Source organism: Leptosomus discolor, chromosome 1 (assembly GCF_034619465.1).
Source record: "Leptosomus discolor isolate bLepDis1 chromosome 1, bLepDis1.hap2, whole genome shotgun sequence".
Classification (NCBI taxonomy): domain Eukaryota; kingdom Metazoa; phylum Chordata; class Aves; order Leptosomiformes; family Leptosomidae; genus Leptosomus; species Leptosomus discolor.
Window position 1 is genome coordinate 3,248,729 of NC_141391.1, and position 25,980 is coordinate 3,274,708.

At 40.5% G+C, this 25,980-nt stretch overlaps 1 protein-coding gene across 4 annotated transcripts in view; it reads left to right on the forward strand.

The window, feature by feature from the left end:
• EMSY (EMSY transcriptional repressor, BRCA2 interacting) overlaps nucleotides 1-25,980 on the forward strand; it is a 38,051-nt gene that overhangs the window by 10,317 nt on the left and 1,754 nt on the right. The window contains exons 6-20 of one of the 4 annotated variants that reach the window (XM_086481638.1): nucleotides 1,259-1,518; nucleotides 5,974-6,250; nucleotides 8,240-8,382; nucleotides 8,449-8,554; nucleotides 10,637-10,786; nucleotides 12,313-12,486; nucleotides 14,819-14,955; nucleotides 16,510-16,683; nucleotides 17,605-17,803; nucleotides 18,928-19,092; nucleotides 19,360-19,515; nucleotides 20,586-20,598; nucleotides 22,355-22,544; nucleotides 23,843-24,406; nucleotides 25,300-25,812. In XM_086481638.1, the coding sequence (XP_086337764.1) occupies nucleotides 1,259-1,518; nucleotides 5,974-6,250; nucleotides 8,240-8,382; nucleotides 8,449-8,554; nucleotides 10,637-10,786; nucleotides 12,313-12,486; nucleotides 14,819-14,955; nucleotides 16,510-16,683; nucleotides 17,605-17,803; nucleotides 18,928-19,092; nucleotides 19,360-19,515; nucleotides 20,586-20,598; nucleotides 22,355-22,544; nucleotides 23,843-24,406; nucleotides 25,300-25,812 (3,221 nt within the window). Of the gene's footprint in view, nucleotides 1-1,258; nucleotides 1,519-5,973; nucleotides 6,251-8,239; nucleotides 8,555-10,636; nucleotides 10,787-12,312; nucleotides 12,509-14,813; nucleotides 14,956-16,509; nucleotides 16,684-17,604; nucleotides 17,804-18,927; nucleotides 19,093-19,356; nucleotides 19,516-20,585; nucleotides 20,599-21,285; nucleotides 21,346-22,354; nucleotides 22,545-23,842; nucleotides 24,407-25,299; nucleotides 25,813-25,980 lie in introns of all 4 variants that reach the window. The other 3 variants (XM_086481639.1, XM_086481641.1, XM_086481640.1) reach the window with 3 other exon arrangements.

Genomic DNA, 25,980 nt, shown 5'->3' on the forward strand with positions numbered 1-25,980 from the left:
ATCCCCTTTTTCAGAAATCCCTCGCTGTGCTACTGGGCACTTTCTTGTCCATGTTAATTCCTGCATCTTCGCTTTTCGAATGCCGGAATATTTAGTTATTTTAATTAGAGATTGACCGTAATTAGATCTTGACCCTAATTAGAGGTTGACTGCCAACCAAGTTTTCTTGAGTTACCAGCAAGGCCGCTTTTTACCGTGACAGCATTTTTTTGTCTATGAGCCCCAGGCGTACAGAACAACACCTTCAGTCTTGGTCTCTGTAGGGGGATTCTGTGTTTTCTGCATATCTCTGTTTTTTTAATGGTTGAACACTGGCTAATTTGGTAAATGTAGATGCTACCCAGTAGCTGCAAGAGATTTTCAAGGTAATTAAACTGTCTTTCTGTAATGTGTACCAATTTATGAACCTTTTGCCTACTTAGGAGAGTTTCACGTGGATTTAAGATCTGTTGATCACACTGCAGACAGGGTTATCCGTTGCTTAGCTGAATATTGCGGGATACTTTTTTTCTATGCGTGCAGGAGCTGATTGTGAGGGAGAACGTACACATTTGAGGCTGGATTTCTGTTGTTTTTCGCGATGGTGTGTTAGGTGCCATTTTATATCTGTTGCACAAAGCGCACCAAACAGAGCCGAAGCTCCTAAAGTGAGGTTTGACCTTCACAGTTAAAGTATGTCATTTAAAAAAGGAAAAAAAAAAAAAGATTTCAGGGTGCTGTGTTGAGGTGAAAGGGAGAAGGGTACTGTAATGATAAGCATGGCGTGGAAGTATGTACAGAGGTTGAAATCAGAGAAGTCCTCAGGAGGATAAACTTCAGTGGTCCAGTTGCTGTAAACAAAACCAGCAGCAAAAACAACAGTGTAAAGGTTTAAACTGGAATGTGCATGATGTTATCCCAAACCCCCGGTGTGTGTAGTCTCATTAGTCAAACTTGTGGAGACAGAATGAAATCCCTGTACTGACTCTTAGGTTCTTTTAATCTCTTAAGCGGAATGAAATAACCCAGTATCTGAGTAGCTTGGGTTTTTGGGGGGTTTACTTTGCTTTATGGCACTGTAAGTGTGGTCTATATCAAGGACTAAGACCATCTGTTGTGTGATACAGGTTAGTTGTGACCGTAAGATGTAATTTATCCTCTGTTTCTTTTTATCTTGCTTGAAAGTGGGTGTAAGACTCTGCAAGTTTGTAGTGTTTTAGAAAGCGCTGAGAGCCACAGATGGGGAAAATATAATTTAGAAAAAGTACTTCTTTTCCAGGTGTCAGCTGCTCAGATGATGATGAAAAGCCCCGCAAAAGACGGCGAACAAATTCTTCTAGTTCTTCCCCTGTTCTGCTGAAAGAAGTCCCGAAGGCAGTGACTCCTGTCACTAAAACTATCACAGTGCCTGTAAGTGGCAGCCCCAAGATGAGTAATATAATGCAGAGCATTGCCAACTCCTTACCACCACACATGTCGCCTGTGAAAATAACCTTCACTAAGCCCTCAACACAGACAACAAACACGACAACACAGAAGGTATGTGGGGGAAGCTGCCAAATGTTACTTTATTCTGGTTTTATCAATGAATAAGATGTGATGTTCGACTCTTCCTTTCTGTGAACTGTCTAGCTGTTTTGTAAGGATTGCACTTGGGGTAAGGTAATCCCTATTTAAAACAAACAAAGAGAAAACCAAACTCTTGTATGAATTTAGTTCACCTGTGTGTGAAAGGACCTGGATTGACAGCCGTGGAGACTGAAGCCCTCTTTTTATCCACAGAACAGGTACAGCACAGGCAGCGGGAGTGCAAGCTTCCCCCAGACTGCCCCACCAATGTGCCTCAACCCTGACCTGAAGGGACCACTTCTAGGGATGAGAGGGGATTCAGTCTCCATGCTCATTCAATTCTTGGCCTCTCTGGTGAGACTGCCAACAAGGTTGCCAGTTAGTACCATTTGTGGTGTTGGGTTTTGTGATATGGACACTAGTCCACTGAGAACTGGATCACATAGGCCACTGAACAGCCTTCAGATGGTAACAACTATTGGTCAAAGGTAATCTTTCTTATTTCTATTTTCCTTATGTGTAATTATTCTTTGCAGTAGTAGAATTCCAGGAGAGGTGGCGTGGGCTTTCCCTTGCCAAGCCTTTTGTCTAGAGACTAGTTTTTGGGGTCTGTAAAGCTTATTCTTGGAGCTGATCAAAGACTGGGGGGCTTTATTTTCCTTTCAGTACTAGCGTGCCGTTTCTCATTCCACATGAACAGTGTTGCAGTGGTCAAAATCAGTTGCGTTATTTCCGCTGAGCGTGCCCAGCTTTCACCAGAATGCAGCGTGTGGAAAAGGTTTTCCCTGTTGAGATTTTTATATCGGACTCGGATTTTTATGTGCCTCGTCCACGGCGTGACTGTTTTCCCGTGCTTTAGGAAGCGTTTCAGATGTGTCTGCTTTTTTTGTTCTTAAGATTTAAAAAAAAAGATTAATGGCTCAGACCAAGTTCATTCTTGGTACGGTGATTAATTAAGGCAGGCTGGGAGGGGGTGTGTGGTCTGTGGAATTAATTTGGCCTTGATACCAACAGACTGATGGTAGGCTGGCCACTAACAAGCATTTTTTTCCAACTGTGACAGTTTGACTGTTGAGCCCAAACCTTCACACGGTATTTGTTCTATCAGTCTTCTTAATTGTTTTATGACTCTTTGGATCAGCAGAGTTCCCATGTCCTGAGTTTTGGAAACTTTAAAACCAAGGAAGATTAACTGAAGTAATGTGCAATAAAGAACTTGCTTTCTGGCCTTTTCCCACTTCAGAGCTCTTTGATGCTTTCATTTGATTCACTGTTCTTTAACAGTGTCCTTAATCAAATTTAATCTCTGAATACATGTATAGAAATTCATGAGTGAGCATAAACGTCAAATAAAATGTCCTGCATTCAATGCAGCAAATCCACAGCTAGGGTAGAGCTTAACCCACCCATCCTGTTGCTCTGGTTAGGCTCATCTTTTGTGCAGGAAGAATTTTTTTACCTTAAACGTCTGTAGTGTTGTGTTAAGTAAGAGTGTTATTTATCATGGTAGTTAAAAGATGGGAGTGTATTAAATCTCCAAAAGGAAGAGAATGGACTGTTGGTACTCTTTTCTGAAGTTCTGCCCGTGCTTGTTGTGACATGGAAATTTTAGGGCTTGCTTTGTGTAGTATTATTTGACTCTCGCTAATTTGCAACGATAGGAATATCATCGCTTCTTTCATGAGGGAGCCATCGTAGCATTTGTATCTGTATTTGTCACACTGCCCTCTTTCGTTGGATTTAGGTATGCCAAAATATGTCACTGGATCATTTTGGTGGGAGAAATCCCTTTTATTAGTTTTAAATTAAACGTCAGACTTGTTACACTGAGATTGGAAATGTACTATTTTAAACAAGTGCTGCTGGGTATGAGTGAAGTTGTTGGAGATGAATGAAATTCTTCATTTCTGCATGCCAGCTTTCTGAATTGTTTTGACATTTTAGTAGGTTGGAGGAAGATTTGTCGTAACAAGTAATAATGTCACAGCTCCAATTTCTGGATTCTCTTATAGTAAGGTCCTCTGTCGAGGACACGGAAGGAATCTAGCTAGTGACGCTTCTGGCAGTTAATGCCTTTGTTTCTTCAGGGACGTGGTTTTGATGTCTCTCAGAGCTGACAGCACTAATTTCAGTGTATGTTAGGAATTAGCTTTTACGGTAACAAACAAAATCCACAACAACAACAAAGCAGCTAGTTCTTTTTAAATCGGGCAGCCTTTCTGCTGGAAAAGATGCGATGCAGTTTTGGTACCTGTGATGAGTTTACTTTTGATCATTTCAGTGTACGTGAGGAGATAGTACCTCAAGAATATAGTAGTTGTGATTTGAGCTTTAATACTTCTAAATTTTTACCCAACAATTTTGTCTTCTGGATATACTTCGTACATACTTTGTTTTGCTGTGTTAGTTTTGAAAAAAGAAATAGACCCAGACGTGCATAGTTGCAGGACAGCGATCGTTGTTGAACTATAATGCTTTACAAGCTTTTTTCCTTGTGTGATTATCACTTAATAACACTTTATTTAATCTTGGACTAATGGTTTTATCTCTGTCTTTGAATGAATAAGAGCAGTCTTCAGGAGTTGTGATTATGCCCAGATTCATCCTACGTGTCTTAGTTGAGATGCTGATCTTGACCTGTTGCACTACGGATTATTTAGGAAGTTTAGGGTGAATAATCTTCCTTTTTGAACTGCAAGTTGTCCTTTGACTGTATTCCTAAATGAATTATCCTAGGTGGAATGGAGCTAGCCCTAAAATTCAAACACTTGGGAAGTATTTCTAGTGTTAACTGGCCATTTAAGAAACACGGTAAAACTCCAGAGGCACATCCAGGATCTTTCCACCTGCAAGCCTGGTACTAGAATCAAGTTGTGTCATGTTCAGCTCATCTGCATGCTTGTAGCCTAGGAGCAGAAGGGTGTTTTGATTAAATTATGGTTAAGCAGAAAGCAAAAATAAGAGTGGTGCAGAGAAAATGATCTCCCTGGAGAATGCCATAAAGTGGTAGAGCAGCAGATGTGGAAACCATGTCCTTCAGGCATTGGTCAGTTGTGGTCAACCTGCTGTAGCTCGTGGAAGTAGTAAGGTTTTGGTTTTCCTCAGATCAAGGTATTAAATAGGCTTAGCTAGGAAGCAGGGATCATAAAACTTAAGCATTGGGGTGAAAGGAGAGGCGGAGGCAGCCACGGTGGTGAAATTTGCTGCCTTTTTTTTTTTAAAGAAAACCCCAAATTATAAACTTGATCTCTTACGGCTTGATCTGTCCCTTCAAGTCTATTTCTGGTGCCATTATCATATTATTTCTTTTCCCTATCAGGCAAGGTTTCAGTAGTCCTTGGGTAGTAGTGGAAGACTTTTGGTTTGAGCTGACCCAGGTTTTCTTTGCTCCTTCTATACCTTTTTTTTTTTTTTCCTATCTACTTTTGTTACATCAAATCATGAATAACTTTTAATTTTAAAAGTTTTAATAAATGAAATTTTTATTGGGACAACTCCGTTATTAGAACGATTTCTCAATATTCTTGCATGGTAAATGAAAATACGTTGTATTTCTGTGCTGTGTGTTTCTCTTTTAACTGTTTTTAAGTACATTCTGTAAGCAGAGTAAAAGGAATCTCTTTACGTAAACAGTCCCCATATTCAGTACTTAAGAAATGCTTAGTTTGCTAGGTCAGTTGCATAAGAACAGACTTCTTCCAGTGTTATAATGAATTCTATGTTTTTCTATGTCAGATCAGATTCATGGCATTGTAATTGTAACTCATGCTAGGGGTAATGTTTATTCTCTGCAGACAAATGGTTTTCAGACACATAAGGAAGAATTTCTTGTTATTGAAAGCACTAATTAAAGCAGAAAATGTTTTGAACCTAAACCTTTCTTTCACTGATGAAATATTGATTGTTTACAGCCTTGTGGATCAAAAATATTTCCCATTACTGACTCAGTAACTGCTTGTTAAGTTAGAGGGGGAAAAAAAAAAATCTATTCTCTCATTGCCATTTCTTGATGTATGTGCAAGGTTTGGGAGAATGGTGTTTAAAACTTGCTGGAAATCCCTTCACTTCCGTTTAAAATGATCTTCAGGTTTCCTGACCTGGTTTAAGGAAGCCAAGTAGTTCATTCCTCTCTGTTTGCCTTCAGACATGAGATATTTCTACTTTAATTAGGTAGTAATCGTTTTGGGCAAAAAAAAAAACCCACCCAAACCTTTCTAATTTTAAGGAAATGTTTATTGGCACTTCTTCAAACTAATTGAAATTTTTTTGTTGCCAGCAAATGTGATTATGACACTCTTAAATGGTCTTAGTAAACATGTAACCCTAAAAGTAAATACACATAGACAGATATATTACTGACATTTTATGCTTTTGAATAAATGCGAAGAACAAATGAATTTCTTCTTGTTCTTTTTCTTCTTTCAGGTGATAATAGTAACCACCTCTCCAAGCTCAACTTTTGTACCCAACATCCTTTCAAAGTCCCACAACTATGCAGCAGTTACGAAACTTGTCCCAACGTCAGTCATTGCCTCAACTACTCAGAAGCAACCAGTGGTTATAACAGCTTCTCAGTCCTCTTTGGTCAGCAGCAGCAGCAGCAGCAGTAGCTGTTCCACTCCCTCCTGTACTGCAAATACTATTGCTGTGACTGCTGTGGTGTCATCAACACCGTCCGTGGTTATGTCAACCGTAGCACAAGGTATGGCCGTAATGTTTCTTTCACTGATGCTTCTTCACTGATGGGTTGGATTTTGCTTTGTGAATAGCGCAAGGGAGTTGCCCTCTCTGTTTACATACAAGTAAAGCCCAGGGAATGTGAAAGAAGTTCACTGATGAAACTGAGCCCGGATATTCCACAAAAGTTCTTGTTGAGCTCTCTTCCTCTTTACTTCAATAATTAATGTGCAGATCGTCTTTTTAAAGAGAATCTGGTGAGACGGAGTGGCATAGCTTTTTTTTATTTTGAAAAGATTTTACTTGCAGCATTAAAACGCTATAGCCTCAAGATGACTGGCTTTAAGAACCTTATCTGCTGCACGGAAAATGGATATTTCCAATGTTTGAAGGTGATTGCTTCTTAAAGCCTGATTTACAAACCCGTGCAAAGTTAGCATCAAATAAATACAGCTTGTGCTTGACGTGCCTGGTCTTTAGAATATTTCTTGTGGTAACTAATCTTGATGACAATTCTGAAAGCTAAAAATTGTTTACACCTTTTATCTTTGTATTTTATCAGCATGTCAGTTTTCAAGTCCTTAAAAATTTAAGACCTGGATTAAAATTCCTAGGTTTCTGATTTCTAATTCCAACTGTGTATGCTAGCTTGACTGTTTCAGCTCCACAGCCACTAGCTAACATCTGAAGGGGAAGCTGTGGAGGAATGAAAGGGCCTCAGTGGCTTGAAAAATACTGTGCCTGACAATGGCAAGTGTCACATTGCAATTTCTCCTGGTTTGTATTTTCCATTCTTGTTCCATTCCGCAAAAAGCTGGGCAACCAAATCACGGCTGAGGAGGTATTTTGCCTTCCATATTGCTTCTGTTCATCAGGCCCTGAAGATACTAATCTAGAGAGCAAAAGGGCCTACAGGAGAAGTTCGTAGTGTTTGAACTGTGGATTTTTAGTTGGGTTTGGTCATGGAAGAGGCTGTAATTCTGAAGTATATTAGGTGGAATATCTCTTCAGCAGTTTGTTTTTCCAAAACTATTGGTGTCATGGGAGAAGATGCTGGTGGAACGTCTTGTGACATAAACTGATCATCGCCCCAAATGTGAAGAATGTTAAAGTTGTGAATGAAAACAGCTGACCAAGAAAATGGAGAAACCGTCTGAGATGATGCAGTGCAGAAAGGGTTGCTTATTTAGTTTGCCACAATTGTAGTTTATTATGATTTCCATCATTATAGCTGCCATCTGTAAATCTAGAGAAATAAGAGAGGAGATTTTTCTCTCTGTTTTCCGCTACAGCTGGGACTTGGTTAAGAGCTACCTTGATGTGACGTGGACTTTGCTTGTCTTTTTTGGTGTTTATGGATGTGCAGTTTAGAATTATAGATTAAGCCAAATTTTGCTGGAAATATTGTGACAACTATGTAAGGGAATGACAGAAATGAGTATTAAGATTTGTTTGGGAACTTTGTCTTTCCATCTTACTGCAAATTTGGTTTAATCACTTTGTTACTTGTAAGATCACCTCACCTATCGGCACAAAACCTGTGTTCCACAGTTTTCTAAATTGCATTACTTTAGTTGATTCATTCTTTTAAAGTAACATGGAGTTCACTAACACGTGCTACCTTCTAGTGTCGATGAGTTTCATGTATGTCATTCTTATATCCCTGAATTTCTGTAGTCATGATTTTCACTGTAAATATTCTGCTTGCTTGAAGCTTAAAGATCGGGCTTTGAAAATATTTGTGAATTATTTGTACTACAAAAGGTGCAGGAAGTAGTCTGGGATTTTGGTCTTTCCGTTGTCTGCTGTTCCGCTGCCACACTGGAGATCTGTATAAACCTCCCTTGCCTCTGAACAGAGCACTTCTGCTATCTGGGACCTTTTTTTACTCGTGTATATCTGTGCATTTTTCAGTAGGAAAGACAGTTTAAATGCAAAAGTATTTTAAGAAATCGTAATATTATTCTTTCATGTGGCACTGCTCAGTCTTAAACCATTTACTCTTCTTTCATAGGTGTGTCTACATCGGCAATTAAAGTTGCCTCTACCAGACTACCTTCCCCGAAAGGTTTGGTTGGGAATCCAACTCAGATCTTAGCACAGTTTCCCAAACAGCATCAGCAGTCCCCCAAACAGCAGCTGCACCAAATACAACAGGCCCAACAGCAACAGCCGCAACAACAGCAGCAGCAGCAGCAACAACAGCCGCAACAACAACAGCAGCAGCAGCAGCAACAGCTGGTGCAGTCTTCTGTAGCTCAACAGCAGCCACAGCAATCTCAGTTGCCACCTGGCATCAAGCCCACCATTCAGATCAAACAGGAATCAGGTAGTTGGAGTTAATCTTGGATCGTATTGCTGACGGGTGAAATCTAACCACAACTCAAGGAAGTAGGGCAGAATTCTGTCCCAAAATGTGCATGGGGAGCTGTCGTTAAGGCCTAATTGCTTGAGTACAGGATTTTCCATTAAATGGTGAAGGGTATCTTAATGTTTTCAGTTAACATGAATTGAAGAGTTTGATTCTGTCACTCTTCTTGTTTGGTTCTGGTATTACAGACCATGCTTTAGGAATTAATGTTGTATCTTTAGAGATGGAAAGGTATGTAAATATCTTCAAAAGTAACGTGATTGGCAGCCTGGAAGACACCAGTTTTCTGAAGATCCAAGAGCTGTTCAACTGTATCAACTGGAAAAAGAAGTTAATCCATGTTTTAATTCTTTTCTTGAATCCAGAAATCAAAACCTACTTTTGAGGTACTTGTAAAACACGTACAATTAGATCTGAGACTGGAAGTTGGACTGGATTCTTTTTGTAACATTGATTCATTCAGTTGACTTTGGGCAAGTCATTTAATCTTTCTGTCTTGGCTTGGCTTTGCCATCGAATACGCTTCTTAGCTCCGTAAGATGTAGTAAGAAGTAATGCTTGCAAAGTTACCTAATTCTAAAGGAAGAAGTGCTATCAAAGTGCAAAGTATTTTTATGTCCGTATTTTATATTAATCATGTCAGTAAAATCATTACTTCATATTCCCACTCTTTAGGTCAAAGAATTAAAATAGACCGTAGAATGAAAAAATACAGCCCTGCTCCTGTCGTTTGATAAACTTCCTTTTGGGTTATAGGACCATTGCCTAAGAAAAAATAGCTACTAATGAAGACAGATAAGAGGCCTCCATCCTCCAGTCACTGAGCAGTATTTCATCAATAAGAGCTTCAGTCCTTGCCTTCTACTGTGGGTTTAGGCTCAATGTGCTTTTTTTAGTTAGTTTCTTTGGAAATACCGTCTGATACCTATTCTTTCTGGAAGATGTGAATCCATTTTCAGAGGCTTTATTTTTTTATCCAGTTTTGTGTCTGGATGAGGCAAAGGCTTCAGTTTCTTTTTCCTAATTTAATTGTTTATTTAAGTTTGGAGCTCACTTGCTTCATACTGCTTTTATAGTCAGCGTAGAAAGAAGAAAACATCTCTGGAGGATGTTTCATGTCCCAAGTGATCAAAATTGTTCACCTAGGAATATTTGTGTACAGATATAAGTACCTGCATTTCGATGGGATGAATTCAGGCCAGGTGTTTCATGGCACTTGACCAACACAATGCAGTAAACTTACCTTGGCATGGAACAGAACCTAAGATGCAAGTGTCCTGGATATACTTTTGAACAGATGAGATGAATCTCCTGGTTTGCGGCCGAGAAGTGAATCTCTCGGAGGTCCCATTCCACCACACAAATCCAGAGAGAGGGAGCAGAATCCTTGCTGTACTAAGGTGTCCTCATCCTTTGGTCCTTTGTTCTTGCTGATTCTACTTGGAGCTCGATTCATTCCAATTCCTTTGTGGTTTCAAGATAACCAATAAATCAAGAGGAGAGAGAGCAGTTTACTTAAAGCAACCTTCCCTAGCCACAGTTGTTTCCTCACACCCACTAATGCTCTTTGCGCAGAAAGCTTTTTTTAATTTATTCAGAGGGTTGAAATTCAACCAGGCTAATTAAGACACGTTAGAATTTACAGACTAAATTGATGAAGGACTGTTCCATTTTTTTTCATTATTGGTTGCAACCTGTTGGTTCCTGGGAAACATTCTATTTTTTGAATCATGGACCAGAAAAGGTTAAACATCACTACAACAAATCAATGACGGAATGGAATCCCATGCCTCAGTGGGAGTAGCTAGGAATTGAAACAGGCACATGAAAGGCAAAGATGATGACTGTCTTCTTATCTACATAAAACCCCACCAACCCAACCCAAATGAAAAAAAAAAGTTCTTTTCAGGATCAAGAATACACGGGCTCAGAGTAGAAGCCTTGTGAGGCTACTTGCCCACTAGGGCTTGGTCTGAGAAAACATTTCAGAAAGTAACTTTTCGTGCCTGTATTTTAACAGTGACCTTTCTCCTTTCCTAGGTGTTAAAATAATCACTCAACAGGTGCAGCCCAGTAAAATCCTTCCCAAACCAGTTACAGCGACCTTGCCCAGCAGTAGCAATTCACCTATTATGGTGGTTAGCAGTAATGGGACTATCATGACAACTAAACTGGTCACTACTCCCACTGGTAAGTTATGGCTCTGAGAAGGGAAGGGAGGGTAAACCCAGACATATACAGGTGATCAAACATGGTTTATTAGGGTAAAAAAAAAAAAGCACTTCTCTCTTGTGAACAGTGAGCACAACAGCACAGTCACAATCCTGCAGATAATTACTCTCGATTAGGATTTTTGCACCAATTGCTCTTTTGTTCTTCTTATGATCTTTTTGAATTGGTACACACAAATATGATTGTTCCTTCCCCACTGGGTTTATTTTCAAGGAAGTTTTCTTGCTGATACTTTGCACTTTCGTAGCACCTTTTATTAGGCAATTTACGTTAATTTAACTTTTATGTACCTCAAGCAGATGGGTCAGCATCATTCCTGTTTTACGTATTTGGCTTTTAAAGGTGACTTGCTCATAGTCCTGCAGTGAATTTGTAAAAAGGCCAGTAAATTGAATTTTAAACTCCCCGTGTTTTTCTGGGGATCTAATTGTATTTGTGTTTTCTTATTGGTTAAAGATCAGAAATAATACAGGCTGTTCAGACTGTAAACTTGCATGAGGAAAACTTGAAAGGCAGCTTTATCCTAGTTTTCAGAAAACTCTTTAACTTCCTGAATTTTTAGCATGGGTTGGAAATATTAGCATAAACCAATGGTTAATATTCTTTTTTTTTAACTTTTGAAGTACTTCACAAAAGCATTTTTAAGTACATAAAATCTAGCAGTTTTGCAGTTGATTTAATTGGTAAAACTTGTATTGTGCTCTCTTGGATTTGAACACATGGCTTTCTTGTGACAACAAACGGTTTTGCTCTGTGGTCCTTAGGAATTAAGGTCTGTAGGGCACTATCTGCATCAATACAAGCAGAATGGAGTTATGATGTTCACGTAGCTGTTGACTCGTATTGTTATTTTGAGCAAGTTTCTTTTGTGAACTCAGTTCTGTTTCCATTCTGAGAAGGAGTAGGCCTGAAAAGACTGACATTTATACCATGTCAGGAGGCTTCTTTTGTGGTCTCAAATGCTAAATCCATAAAATTTGCATTATCATTGCAAATTATATTTTTCTCTTGGGGTGATATTTAGACCAGTCGTTGGTGGTGTCCTTTACAAACAATTTGTCATACAGGAGAAGGTATAGGTGTCTTTCAGGAGAGGAAGGGATCGGTTCTGGTAGTGTCATCAGGTACCTGTCTTACTCGTGGGTGTCTGAGGGAACAAGTGGCAAACATACAGGCAGAATCTAAACCCCTATTGAAAATTAAAATCTAGGCCCAAGGATATGAATTAAAATATGGGAGTGATGGAACATTTGGTGAGATACTTCAGAAGGCTCTTACGTTAATTTAAAGTTGGTACATGCTTGAATATTGCTCTGTGGGTTTAAAAAGGACTAGGAGAATTGTAAAGGGTGGTAATAAATTGCAGTGTGGGGTCTCTTGAATAAAAGCTAATGTTTTTCTTCCTGAATGCACTTATTTTTCCACTAATACTACTAGAGGATCATGTTCTAACGGTGAACTTTCTTGTTCTCTCTTTAAAACAGGAACTCAAGCAACATATACGCGGCCAACAGTTAGCCCTTCTATAGGGGCTCGGATGGCTGGAACTCCAGGGGCTGCTACTTACGTGAAAACTACAAGTGGTAGCATCATCACCGTAGTACCAAAATCACTGGCTACTCTGGGAGGGAAGATTATCAGCAGTAATATTGTTTCTGGTAGGCATATGGGTACTCTGATATTAAGACTTATTTCAAAAGTAACGTTACACTTGCTCTGAATGGTTGGGGCTTTTCTGTGGGTTCCATGCTCAGATAATTGTTAGGACCTTTATTGGAGAAGCTAGTTCAGAAGAAAAATAGCTGAGGATGAAGAAGAAAATAATGAGTAGAAGTTATGGAGGTGTAAAGTGTTCTTAAGGATTGCAGTAGTTCTTGGGTTTGAGAAGGAAACATCTAATGTGAGGGAAGCCTGGGAGGAAAAGAGAAATGTTGGGGATGAGAACTACTCTACTGTCCTCTGTTAGAGGGCAGAAAGGTCAGAAAACTGTATTGGCCCCAATTTAAAGCAGTTTATAATCTGGATGCTGTCCTTTTCTATTCTCTTGCACGTCCAAAGAACCAGAATAAAAATGAACTGTGGATGTTAAATTCAGCTGTGCGGTCGCCACCTTATCTTGTTGTACTTTTATCAGTGTCAGCCCGTCTTTCCCTTACCCCGTATTCTACCATTTTTCCTCCCAGCCTCATGCAGACCCTGCTGCTTATCGGTGTTAGTCTGCTGACCAGCCTTGACGCTCCCTGCCGGTATAGCCTGTAAACGTAGGGTCTCTTTAGGACCAGGACCAAACACGCTCACACCAGTCACAGTTCCTTAGGGTCTGTTTTGGCCTTTAACAGTGCGGACGCAGAGAAGGTCTGCTGCGGTTCCTAGCTGGGTGCACGTGTACAGCAAGATCTGCTGGGTCTCTCCAGCCTGTCTGGTAATACCTCTAAGTAACTCAGGGGTCCCGTTGTTGGTGCTTAGCAAAGACCTGACGTGGCCCCAGCCAGCTGCTGTCACTGCAAGGTGCTGCACAAGCTACCCAGTGAAGCCCAGTCTGGGGTGGAGTCTGGTAGAGGTACCTCAGTTTTTCAGATCCTGATTTCTATAAAATGATGTTTAGGGCTGATAGGGTAGCTTCTTTGGGAACAAGTAACTTTTAGCCTGTTGTGGGTGTGATGAGTTGTTAAGAAGATTTCTAGATCTACTAGTATCTACACAAATGCAAGTATTATTCTCCTGAGCACCAGCTAATATGGGGAAACCCCTGTCTGATCCTGATGAGGATAATGGATTATTGTGAAACAACACAAGTTTGGAAAGGATGCCTGCTTATTTTGTTCTTGTTTTTTGGGTTGGTTTTTTTTTGGTGGGGTAGTGTTTTTGGGTTTTCTGGTTGTTTTTTGTGCTGAGGGAGCAGTCTTGGGATGCCTCTGAAGTCACTAGAATTAAGTAAATCATGATCTTGTCTCAGCACGTCTTCCCTTTCCCAGAATTAGTAGCATTATTAATCTGAAATAGGTAGTGTAATATCTACAGTCGTGACTAATGGGTAGAAGGTAGCGATGGGGAATCCTTGGGTTTGCAGCTCTGCTGTGACTGAGTGGTACTTTCTTCAAGGAGAAAGTGGAAGTGTTGATAAAAACTGGGTAGATATTGAAATGGCAGTCTGGAAACAGTGATGCCTTGCATATCGGTGTATGTACTCTTGTAGACTGGAGGACTGACCAGAATTACCTGTCACTGCAAGTAAATAAAAACTTGATACAGGGGATGAAACTAATTAAATACTGGGAAAGGAACAGAAATGACCAACACAGCTCTTCAAAAAAAACCCCAAAAAACCACCACGCAAAAACCACCCAAGGAAAAAACCCCCAGCTAACAAGCAAGCAAACAAACAAACAAGAAAACCAACAAACCCCCACGCTTCTAAACTCAACTTTTAAGAACTGATTGTAAAACAATAGCTTTTTTTTTTTTCTTTTCTTCTTTCAATCCACTACTCATCACTTGTATTACCACAGCTCAATGCCAGAAAGAGCTGGTATTTCTCTTGACCGGAGATACGTTCTTGGTACGTAGATTCTTCTGCAGGGGTTCTCTGTAGAAGAATACTTGTCTGTGCAAATAGGACCTTGAGTTGAGTATTAGTAGTGTGCTTATGCCCCCTCCTAATTCTAGCCTTTGAAAAGTTGGATATGAGAAAGCTTTACTAGTCTGCTCTGTAATCTGTGAGAAGGGGCTGACTGTCCTGGAAGAGAATTACTCTGTCCTGGGTGTGCCTGTTTTTACTGTAGGTGAAAGATTTGTAGAGTGAGCGTCTAATCTTTGTGTGTTGAGTCGGGTGACATAAATTCCTATGCCAGGTGCTGCCTTTTTTTTGTTGTTGTTGTTGTGCCGTCAGATTTAAATACAGTGATTCCTGTATAGCTCACCAACTTGCACAGGGGAAGGAAATGTACCTGTGGTAAACTGCGCGTTCTATCTTCTCCCACGCAAATTTAGGAACTACAACCAAAATCACTACAATTCCAATGACATCCAAACCCAATGTGATCGTTGTGCAAAAGACTACTGGAAAAGGAACTACAATTCAAGGGCTTCCAGGCAAAAATGTTGTCACGACGCTGTTGAATGCTGGGGTAAGTAGGAGTTTCAAGGCTCAGATCAGTAGCCGAGTGACAGGCTGTGTGGTGGCTGCTGCATTCATTCTGCTAAAGGCCCTGTTAAAAGCAAACTGTGCATGAGCTCCTTAACAGATACAGCATGCCTTAATGTCAGGGATGTTTGAAAAGCAAGTCTGGTTTGCAGGATATGAAAGATGCTTAAACAAGCTGGGGATGTTCTCAAAGTTAAAGAAAAACTTTTTGAGCTTGCCTTTTCTCCATGGTGAATGATGTTGTAATCCTGAAGGGATTAAGTAGAAGAAAATTACTGGAGTCTTACCCTGTTTGTGCTCTAGTGAGAACCACGGTCCTGTGTTACAAACTCGCATCTCCAACCCTTTATCTTTTGGATGTAAAGGGCAGAAATAAACTGTCCCTTCACAGTAAGGGTGCCACCTCTCAATTTATGTGGGGTGTGACACTGTGACATCCTGTCCCTGAGTATTGTATAGTGCTGAATTATTTTTTGGATAACCTGGTGTAAATCAAGTTTCCAGCTTCAGCTGGATTTACCTATAAGTGCTAGTGAATAAAAACAATGAACGTGCTTTATGTTCCTAGATAGATCTGTGAGATTTAACGCATTAATCATGTAATGGTTAAAAGGCTTCACAAGTAGCAGAGCTGAGTAGGGAGGGTTTTTTGTAAACATTTTAGGATTATTATTTTTTTTTTTTTAGATTTTCAGCTTTCCTGGTTTACAAAACTTAAAGCTGTATTTTCACACAAGTGGAAATCTCATGGTGTTACGCAGTAGGAACCACCAGAATGTGATGGTGTTTCTGAAACAAGTACGGTTCTTGGGATTTCCAGCCACTTGATAGGAATTGGTAGGAATCCTGGGAGAGCTAGCAACTGGTGGTGTTCCTCATCTGGTTTGTTACTATGCAAAGCTAAAAGAGAGCAAGCTCAATGTCTTTGCTCTTAAGCTATCTGGAGCCTAGTGATATGTCAGCACTATTCCAAAGTCAAATGTTTCCTGTGAATCTGCATTTTATTGTGTTTTATTAAGTGAACTTTTAGTTTAAAGTAATCCATACGTGATTAATGTCTTGGTCATGAGGGTAATACAAAGATCTCTATTTAGATAATTTCTTTCTAGAATCTCAGTTCAAGTTTTGCAAGTGTCTTGCCAAAGTTAGTGTTAATAGAAATAAGAGGTTTTAAAAAACATTTGCAAAGGATTTGAGGAAAGTTGGAATTTATGTGAATTCTTTGAAGCAACTTAAAGAACTTGTCAATATCTTTCAGTTACTCCTCTTTGTTCAGCCCTTCAGAGCTGCTGGAAAGGTGAAGTAATGCAAAAAGGGGATTTCGGTAGCTTTTCCATTCAAAGCCATAGACGTTTTTATTCTTGGTCTTTGAATGGGTTTTGTGTCACACAAGTCTAGTTGCAGCAGCAGGTTGATTTCATGGTACACACGCTCACCTGTAACTGTGTATTTATTTATTTATTTTTTTTTTTTTAGAGAAGTGGGTCTTTCTGAAGAATTTCACTAAGTTAACCTGTAAACTTTGACTTCTCTACAGGGGGAGAAAACTATTCAGGCAGTGCCAGCAGGAGCAAAACCTGCTATCATCACTGCCACAAGACCCATCACAAAAATGATTGTTACACAGCCAAAAGGAATAGGGTCCACGGTCCAGCCAGCCACCAAAATCATCCCAACTAAAATTGTTTATGGTCAGCAAGGGAAAACGCAGGTACAGTGAGGACCCATTTCTGTCTTGAAATGTACCCCTAAATTTTAATGGGAAGTAAATAATTTTTCTCTGTGTTGCCACATGTGTTGCAGGATTAATATATGTCTGTGGGGAGTGAGACTTAGGGGTGTAATAAGGTGGCCTTGATTGTGATTTCTTGAGCGCAGTGTTTGCATTTGTTAGATGTTTCTCGAGGCCCTAGAGCAAGCTAAAAGGATTTACGAAGCCTTTTACATAGCTGAAACTGTCTGGTCATGGCTCTAGATGCCTGTTTAAGTCTTGCAGCTAATGGCTAGATCATGAGAAATAAAGTCACAGAGTCTGGGCATAGCTAATCCATGAAATCAGAGGTTTTATTGCAGTTATTTTCTGCTTGATGTATGTTCAGGTTGTCCCTGCAACCTTGTGTAGTTGGTGGGGCCGTATAGAGAGAATCTGGCTTATTTCTGGACGCTTTCAGTTTCAGCTTTTTCTCTGGTTGCACTTAGTGTTTAGAAGAGCTAAACTTCTATATTCAAGAATATTTTGCATGTCTTGATTGTTCAAGACTGTATTTATTGTGGGCTGCGGCAGAGAGGTGCTTGCCCTTATCAGTGCAGTGCATGTCCCAGCTCACTTGCATAGCTTTCTCTTGTCACACCATAGTTGTATCCAGCCCTGAAAAAGGACTGTTTTGTGGTTTATTGTCTTAAGTACTCCAAATTCCTGAGTGAGAAGTACTTTCTTGTGCATTGCCATTTACTTGGGCTTTGTGGTTTAATAATCAGAGCTGCTGAATTTACAGGTAGACTTTTTCAGTAAATTATGAATATCATGTAAGTCTTGTACATTGATCTGTTTGAGTGGCACCCTGTACTCTGGCTTCTCAGATCTGTTTTCTTGAGTGCTCTTCCTATACACAAAATGTATCTTTCTAATTAGGTTCTCATAAAACCAAAGCCAGTGACATTTCAAGCAACAGTTGTGAGTGAACAAACCAGGCAGTTGGTGACTGAAACGTTACAGCAGGCCTCAAGGGTAGCAGAGACAGGAAACTCCTCTCTCCCAGAAGTGAAAGAAGAACCGCAAACCTACACTGATAGCAGCTCTTCTTCTACAGAGTCCTCCCAGAGCTCCCAAGGTGTGTATTGCTGTTGCGTGAAATACGAATGGACTGTCTCCCAGTTACGCTACCTAGTTTCATATAACTCACTGCATCTCCTTTTAGCACAGGTTTTCACCCAGTGTTAGCAGTGAGTGTCTGTTCCCTTCCTTTATGCCTTTATTTACCTTTTATGGGCTATACCTCCCCATTTCCTATGTGAAAAGTGGAGATAATGGTTTCTTGCTAGGCTCTGACTCGCTGTTGATTTGCCTGTGGCCTGCAGCATGTTCCCTCTTTTTGTGGAGTCTGCCAGAGATAGCGCAGTAGGTTTTTGCTGGGTTTTTTTTTTTTGGCAGCCCATCCTCTTCTACCTTCTTTCCTGAGTGTGTTGAAGCATCTCCACTACATGACTGAAAGCTGTTATGTGACCAACAAATTTTTGTCCTTTTATAGGCACATGTATGTGCATCAGGACACCTGTCAGACATGCTGCCATGGCTTCAAGCTATCATACAGATGCATCTCTTTGTATGATAGAGGAGGATAAATAATAGGGCATAAATAACACCCAGTCTTTGTCCAGGAGTGACCCTAGGGTGTATCACTGCATCAGACAAAAGCCAATGTCTCTCAGTGAAACGCATGTACTCAAGTGACTTTCAGTCACCTTTTCTATATAATTCTGTAGCTGTTGGGCTATACTGACATTTAAGTAAATCGACAAACTTACCAAAATTTAGGAGCTGTTAATTCAGAATGCTGAATACATATTGATCACCTGAACTGCCAAAACCTTCTGAAAAAGAGTTCAATCCAAGGCAAATTCAACATACAAAGAAACCTGCTGAACTTGGATTGTTCCAGCGGAATCTTATACAAACAACTAAGATACAGGATCTTTTCTTTTTTTTTTTTTTTTTTCTGGAAACTGTTCATAACATCAGCAGTGTTCTACTTCAAGAGTTAGTTGTAATAAAAACTGAAGTGTTGCAGAATGAGAGTGTGCATCCTTGTCAGTGTTCAAAACGGTAATGGATAATGAGTGACCTGGTCTAATTTTGAACTGTACCGCTGCTTTAAAGCAAGAACTTGGACAAGAGACCTCCATCCCAAAATGGTTCTGTGATGATTTGATGTGCCTTTTGTTCTTTTGCAAACAGATTCTCAGCCTGTAGTCCATGTGATTGCTTCAAGAAGTCAAGATTGGTCAGAACATGAAATTGCCGTGGACACAAGCCCTACAATAATTTACCAGGATGTATCCAGTGAATCTCAGTCAGCTACTTCCACGATAAAAGCTTTGCTGGAACTTCAGCAGACAACAGGTGTGGATACACGTGGGGTTGTTTAGGATCTCTCCAAAGCTTATTATTGCTTAAGCAGCAGTTTGTACTAAGTTTTGTGATTGAAAAGCACCAATCTTGAATCAGTTTGATTCCTTTCTTCTTGTCCTGTAACAGTTTGTTTGAATCTTTTATATCATGTTCACTATCTATTTAATTAAACTTTTGCATTTAGATTGGAGGTTTATGTTATTATAGGGGTTTATATGTTGGAGGTTTATTTTATGGTTTTCTCTTCTCCTAAAGCAGTGAAGGAAAAGTTAGAATCGAAGCCAAGGCAGCCTACCATTGACTTGAGCCAAATGGCTGTCCCAATCCAGATGACCCAAGAAAAGAGGCATTCTCCAGAAAGTCCTTCAATTGCTGTAGTAGAGTCGGAATTAGTTGCTGAATATATCACAACTGGTAAGTGACTAAGGTAGTGAGGCGGTGGGTTTGCAGTTGAAGTCCGGGGACTTAATTTTGGAGTTTTCTTACAATGGGTTTCGTTTGTTTATGTTTTCACTGTAATTTGCTGTAGGGGAAATGAGTGTCGTCTTCCACTCTTGAGACTCTGTGCCGGGGGACAGAGGTTGCATCTGGTTCTGTGGGGCATAGTGGAGAAAGTTTCTAACTGAAACAAAGGGTCATTGCTTCAAGACATCCTAGTGGAACAGCTTTTCTGTTCCCTGCTCTGATGGAGAGGACAGGCTTGTCCCACTTGTCTTTAAGGAAAATGTCTAGTAAGGAGAAAGTAGAAAATGAAGTTAGAGGAACTATATACTTTGTACATATTGAGAGGAATCAGACTTTGAGTTAGTTTAACCCATATTTTCAAGGTGTTACTTGCTCACACCAGGACTAAGTGGCTTTTTAAGCCAGGTGTGCATTTAGCATGCTGATGTCATCCCAGTTTCTCCATTCGCTAGAAGGCTTTGAACTCATAAATTTGCACTTCTTAAACAATTAAATTATTCAAATTGAAATGGTGGTTGGGATTTAGCTCTTAACTTTTTAAACTCTAAGCTCCTCCTATCTGGTTGTCCATTTTGTGTAAGTCCTTGACTCCCTTGTCTCTGATGTTCCCTAGTACCCCAGAGCACTAGGTGTAAGCCACTTCCCATACCTACAGGAGAGGATCAGATCACCCGGTTCCCATTCTGGTTTCTTAAGTCCGCATTGTTGGCCTCCCTACTTGATTTGGAAATGAAAGCAAAAGCGTGTTGAAAATCCACATTGGAAAAGAGGAATAAAACCAGATTGAATTGTACATATCTCTAATTCCAGTGTTTTTAGTGTTAAACGTCTAATCTGATATTTTCATTTTTCATTTGCCTGCTCTGTACCTCCCTCTCCTTGCTTCCATCCCTTGTGTGGTCTAAATTTAAGCTGTGTGAAATTGGAGCTGAGGGGGATGTTGTTGTTATTAAATAACACTTACTGTATCTGGTTTCAATTTTGAATGTTTGAGTCACGCTCCCTTGGATCTCTTTTAGAACAAACTCAAAAGTACAATAAATAGTGTTAAAGTGATCCCCAATTAACAGTCCGTTATCTTCACTGACACAGATACTGTGCACTGAGCTTGTATTCAAGGTTCCAGTTTTTGCTGGGGCTTGCTGTAAAAGCTGATGTAAAATAGGGCCCTTTGTAGGGAGGATGGGAAATTACAGTCTGTCTCTTTGTAGGCTTAAGTCCTTTCCTGCAGCTTAGAAGCCACACAAGGTACAAAAGTTGAAAATTGTCCTGAGCTACGATTACTATTTGAAATACTGGGATTTTTATAAACCTTGAGTTGATATACAGGAATATGCCAGGGAAATGCAGACTCTGTGGGTTGACTACCAGCAGTTTCTGCTACAGCCCAAAACTGGTTATTTTGCTCTTAGACTTTTGTCCCTTCCCCCAGTTTCTGTGAACACTGCCAGGGAATGCAGGTAATGGAGTGTTTCTTTTAGTTTTAATTTCTGCTTCTCAGCATTCATCAGTTATCCATGTAGCTATATTTCTGCTAAAAATTCAGTAGTAAGACAGTAAACAGTCTATAATCTGTTGTGAAATTCCCTGCATGCGCCTAGACCAAAGGATCAGGCACACTTTAATCTATATGGGAGCTGGGATTCGGCATGTCCTTCCTTGTGAGGTGGAGGGAGTGGTTCACACATCTTAGTGTCACCATTTTTTGTCTGTCTACAGACTCAGGAAGACAACACTGTATTGGTTCACATTCGGAAGAATATCTACACAACCATATAGGTTAGAAACTTTATTTTTAAATGGAGCTTTCAATTGTGCAGGAACTGTTGGGGGATATCCACGACGGATCTGGCACAGCGTGTGGGCCGGTATTGATATAATCCAACTCCTTTCTTAGAGTGGGACAGTAAAATTATCATAGAAATTCAAAATACGACCTTTCTTTTAACTTTCAGGAAGGTCACTAGAAACTTTTCGAGTTATGTTACAACTGAGTTTAAAGTTTGCTTGTTCTCCTTCAGTCATTAATTATTTTGTAACTCAAAAGGTAATTAAAGCAAGTATTTACATATTAGTATGGACAGGCATAAAGTAATTTAGATTCGTGTCTTATCAGTGACTGCAATATAGAATGGTTTGTGTTTGTGGGTTTTTTTTTTTCCTCAGCAGAAGAGTATTTCTTAATCTGCTATTTAAGTACAGAGCCATCACCATAGCTTGATAGCTCATGCTGGATCTGTTCTAAGAAGTGACATAAATCCATGACAAGGTCTCCCATTTTTTTTTTGGTCTGTGATTCTGATCAACCTCACTTGCTTTCATAATACCCAAACACTTTCTAATTGCTAATCTTTCAAATTTATGCTCTGGAGAATATTTCTTGAAGTTTATCAGTGGCAGAAATTCAGTGAGCAAGGCTTGCTGTTCTTAATTGCAGTCAATTGTGCAGGTTCTTTTAACAGTGCAGAAACCACAAAACAACTTGTGCTCTACAGTGTGATGCTGGTGCTGTATAAAGAACCCAGCTGAAAATCAAGTATAAATTCTGCTGGCAAAGTTGGTGTGCTGGGAGGAGGTTTGGACCAAGTGTGATGACTTGGGAAGTGGAGACAAGAGCAGAACCCCTGAGTTGCTGCTTTCAGAGGCTTCTCGGAATAGATCTACGCTTTAAGGTTGAAGCTAGCATACAGTAAAAGATGTCGTTCATACTCTGATCTTTATTTTGCTCGTACATGCTTTCAGTTGAAGCTTAAAAGCAAAGCAGAATAGTTGAGGTTACTGCAGTTAGTTCTGGAGAAGTGCCACTGACCTCTTTGCTTTCAGTCAGTCATCGGTCCCAGCCCCACCAGCAGTCATCTCAGCCCCAGAGGACTCTGCTGCAGCATGTGGCTCAGTCGCAGACAGCAACGCAGACTTCTGTTGTGGTGAAATCTATCCCCGCATCCTCCACAGGCGCGATTACCCATATCATGCAGCAGGTTGTACCCTTTCTTTTCCCAACAGTCTGTAAAGAGCAGCAGTTGTATGAATTGTGTAGGACCAGGGCTTGTTATGAATGAATATGTCATGTGGCTGCCACTGAAGATGCTAAGTGTAAGGGCAAATGAATAACTTCATTTTAATGTTGCCTGGTTTTGATGATGAGGGTGGCAGGATAAAAGGGAAGCAGTTGGCAAGGTTACTGGAGGCTATTAAGTACTAACAGCCACTGTGAAAAAGATGATGCTTCCTAGATGAGTTCTTGCTGTCTGTGTGTCATCTGTTCAACAGCAATGAGCTGCTCCTCCCTGTATGTTGCACTGCAAGGGCCTGTGCTCTTTCGATTATGTTGGTGTGGAAGTAGGGGGTGAAGCAGAATCTGGTCAGTACACAGAGCACACAGGGTCTTTTTCATTTGAGGGCGCTTTAGTTTGCGGATAGGCAAACTTCTCTGAATCGAAAAGTAAGACCCTATGTAGATGGTACCGTGAGGATCCCAAACAAACAGTGTAGCTTGTGGTGAAATCTTGCTGAAGCCACTCCGATGCCTTTGTTCAAGACCTGCTCGACTCTGCGGTGCTGAACTTCTAGGAACTTCAGCCGTGGACCAGGACAGTACTGTGTTAGGGCTATAAACCCACTCCAGAGAGTGTATTTTCAGAGGTGTTTGAGTAGGCTGCTTCATCTTGCTAAGGCGCTTTATTGGTGTGTTTATACCGTGGTGTACAAAGCATAGTAACGTAGATCTCTTGCTCTGTCAAATCCCTCAAGAAAACCAAACAATATTAGTGCAATGCCCAACAAAAATCGCAGTAAAACCTTGAGGAAGGAAGGAGCAGAGAGGATCTCTGCAGGTATACGGGGAGCTGATGGCTGGGCTCTCAAGAGGCAGAGTAAGAATTTATTGTGCAGAGAGTCTCTGGCTTTAATGAGGAGCTGCTGGTTCAACCACCTGCTAAACCCTGCTGCTTCGTATCCAACTGCCGTGCAACTGCAGGGGCTTTGAACCTTAGCCTGGCACACGTGAGGGGTACGTAACCACCGTTGAGGACTAGTTATGCAGTTCATGTTGTCACATAGAGACGTACCACATCTTAATGTGATAAAAACAGCTATTGATTGCTTATGTGTTGTGGAACCACCGTGTAAGGGTTTCTTTCCATCCGTGAATTGTGAGTCTGTAATGATAAAATAAGTTAAAGTAGTGCGATTGAAGCAGTAAAAAAGTATTTTAGATTGTGTATTCCTGTAGTTCGTATTTCTCTTTACTAACTTGCTCTAACTTCTTCTCATTAAGGCCTTGAGCAGTCACACTGCATTTACCAAACACAGTGAACAACTTGGAACCGAGGAAGGAGAAGTGGAAGAGATGGACACCTTAGATCCTCAGACCGGCCTGTTTTACAGATCTGCCCTGACACAATCGCAGGCACAAAAACAGCAAAAACTGAGTCAGCCACAGCTGGAACAGACTCAACTGCAAGTGAAAACTCTGCAGTGTTTCCAGACTAAGCAGAAGCAGACAATCCACCTGCAGGCTGATCAAATCCAGCACAAACTCCCACAAATGCCCCAGCTTTCTATAAGGCATCAAAAGCTAACCCCCCTGCAGCAAGAGCAAGCACAGACCAAACCAGATGCACAGCACCCCCCACACCACATGATGGCCAAAGAAAGGCAACTCCCTACCTTAGTGGCACAGCCACAGCAAACTGTAGTACAGGTGCTGGCAGTAAAAACCACGCAGCAGCTGCCCAAACTGCAACAGGCACCAACGGCACAAAAAATCTACGTGCAACCCCAACCCCCCCAGAGTCAAATGCAGCTACCTGCCTCTTCAGAGAAACAGCCAGCAAGCCAGGTAACGGAATATTGATAGCATGCAAAATACACGTCGCTATTCAAGGAAAAAAAAAAAAAAAAATCAAAACACCAACCCTGTCGCTGTAGCAGTGTTTTGTCCTGGCAAGAGAGAACTCCTCATTCCGCTGGTATTAATTACCCCATCAGAAGGTTGACACTAGGAAAGAGAAGCACATGTTATAGGGGAAAAGTCCGTAGAGCTCACAAACGTGTTTTGTTGGACAGTTTTAATGAATTTCTGCCACCACTGGTGCATGGAATTTGTCCCTAATAATTTTCTTTTAATTTTTAGATATGACACGTTATTAATTTCCGTTCCCGTAGCACTTTTTTATTTCTGTGGAAATAAAGATGAATACACTGCAGTCTCCTGAGGCTTTCCATTACACGTCTTCCTTTGTAATTTACATCTTCCTGAAGTTACATGGCTTTTCATGTACAGGAGTAATTTGATTTTCCTTGGGAGGGGAAAATGTAAAGACTGAGGAATATGGAAAAAAAAATATATGTATTTTTAACTCCAGAAAAGTACAATTTTTTAAATTTTTTTTTTTTTTCTTTGGCCCTTTCAGGAATACATGTGAAAACAAGAGGGTTAACAAACGTCACATGGGGGTGTAAATCCCAAAGGAAAACGGGGCTGCTGTGGTGTTATACTGCTACAACCCTTATCTAGCAGCCTAAAAAGCTGCTTTTCCCCAGGCTTCAATTAACTGTTACCATATCATTGCTAATTCCTTTGTTAAAACACTGAGTTTCAACTGTCTTCCTAATAGCAAGTATGTTGTTTGTGCCATACTGTCCTTGGAAATATTGATTAGCTTTTCAATGAAAAAAAAAAAACCAACAATAATCTAGCTGTAACATGCACAACAAAAATTTGATTTTCAGGTGCAGCATCCAATTATAACGCAAGGATCCACTGTTACAAAGATAACTTTTGAGGGGCGTCAGCCTCCTTCTGTTTCAAAGGTAGCAGGTGGCAGTTCTGTGCCCAAACTGGCCTTGCCGGTTACCAGCCTATTTCCCATGCAGGCATCCGCGAAGACAGCGGTAGCAGATACTTTGAGAGTGTCTATGGTGGAAGCTCAGATTGTTACAAACATAGAACAGACGATAGTGGATCCCCCCAACCAGGCCATGTCCACTAGTAAACTCGCTAGCGAAGCAGAGTCGTCACCTTGTACCCAGGGGCCGAGGGTGACTGCAGTAGGGATGACGGCAACTTCCATCCCCCAGCAACAGACATGTACAGAATCCGGTTCAAGTCCTCCTGCTGTTGGTCCTACTTTAACAGAGAGGAAACTCGATGCACAAGGAATGCCTACAACAAACCAGTTTATACACATTCAGAATATATCACAAAAGAAAGCTGAAGAAAGTTCGTCAGAAATTGTTATCCAGGTAAGAGAAGACCAGAGCAAATAAGGCAGAGGTTGCACAGGGCAAGCTCGTGTCTAATGTGATGGTAGCAGCCGAACAGTGTTGGGAGTAGTTTTGTTTTCGGTACTTTTTCTGCTCTTGTGCTTGTAATGGATTACTACAAAGCGTGTAATTCTTCTTAAACTGAGT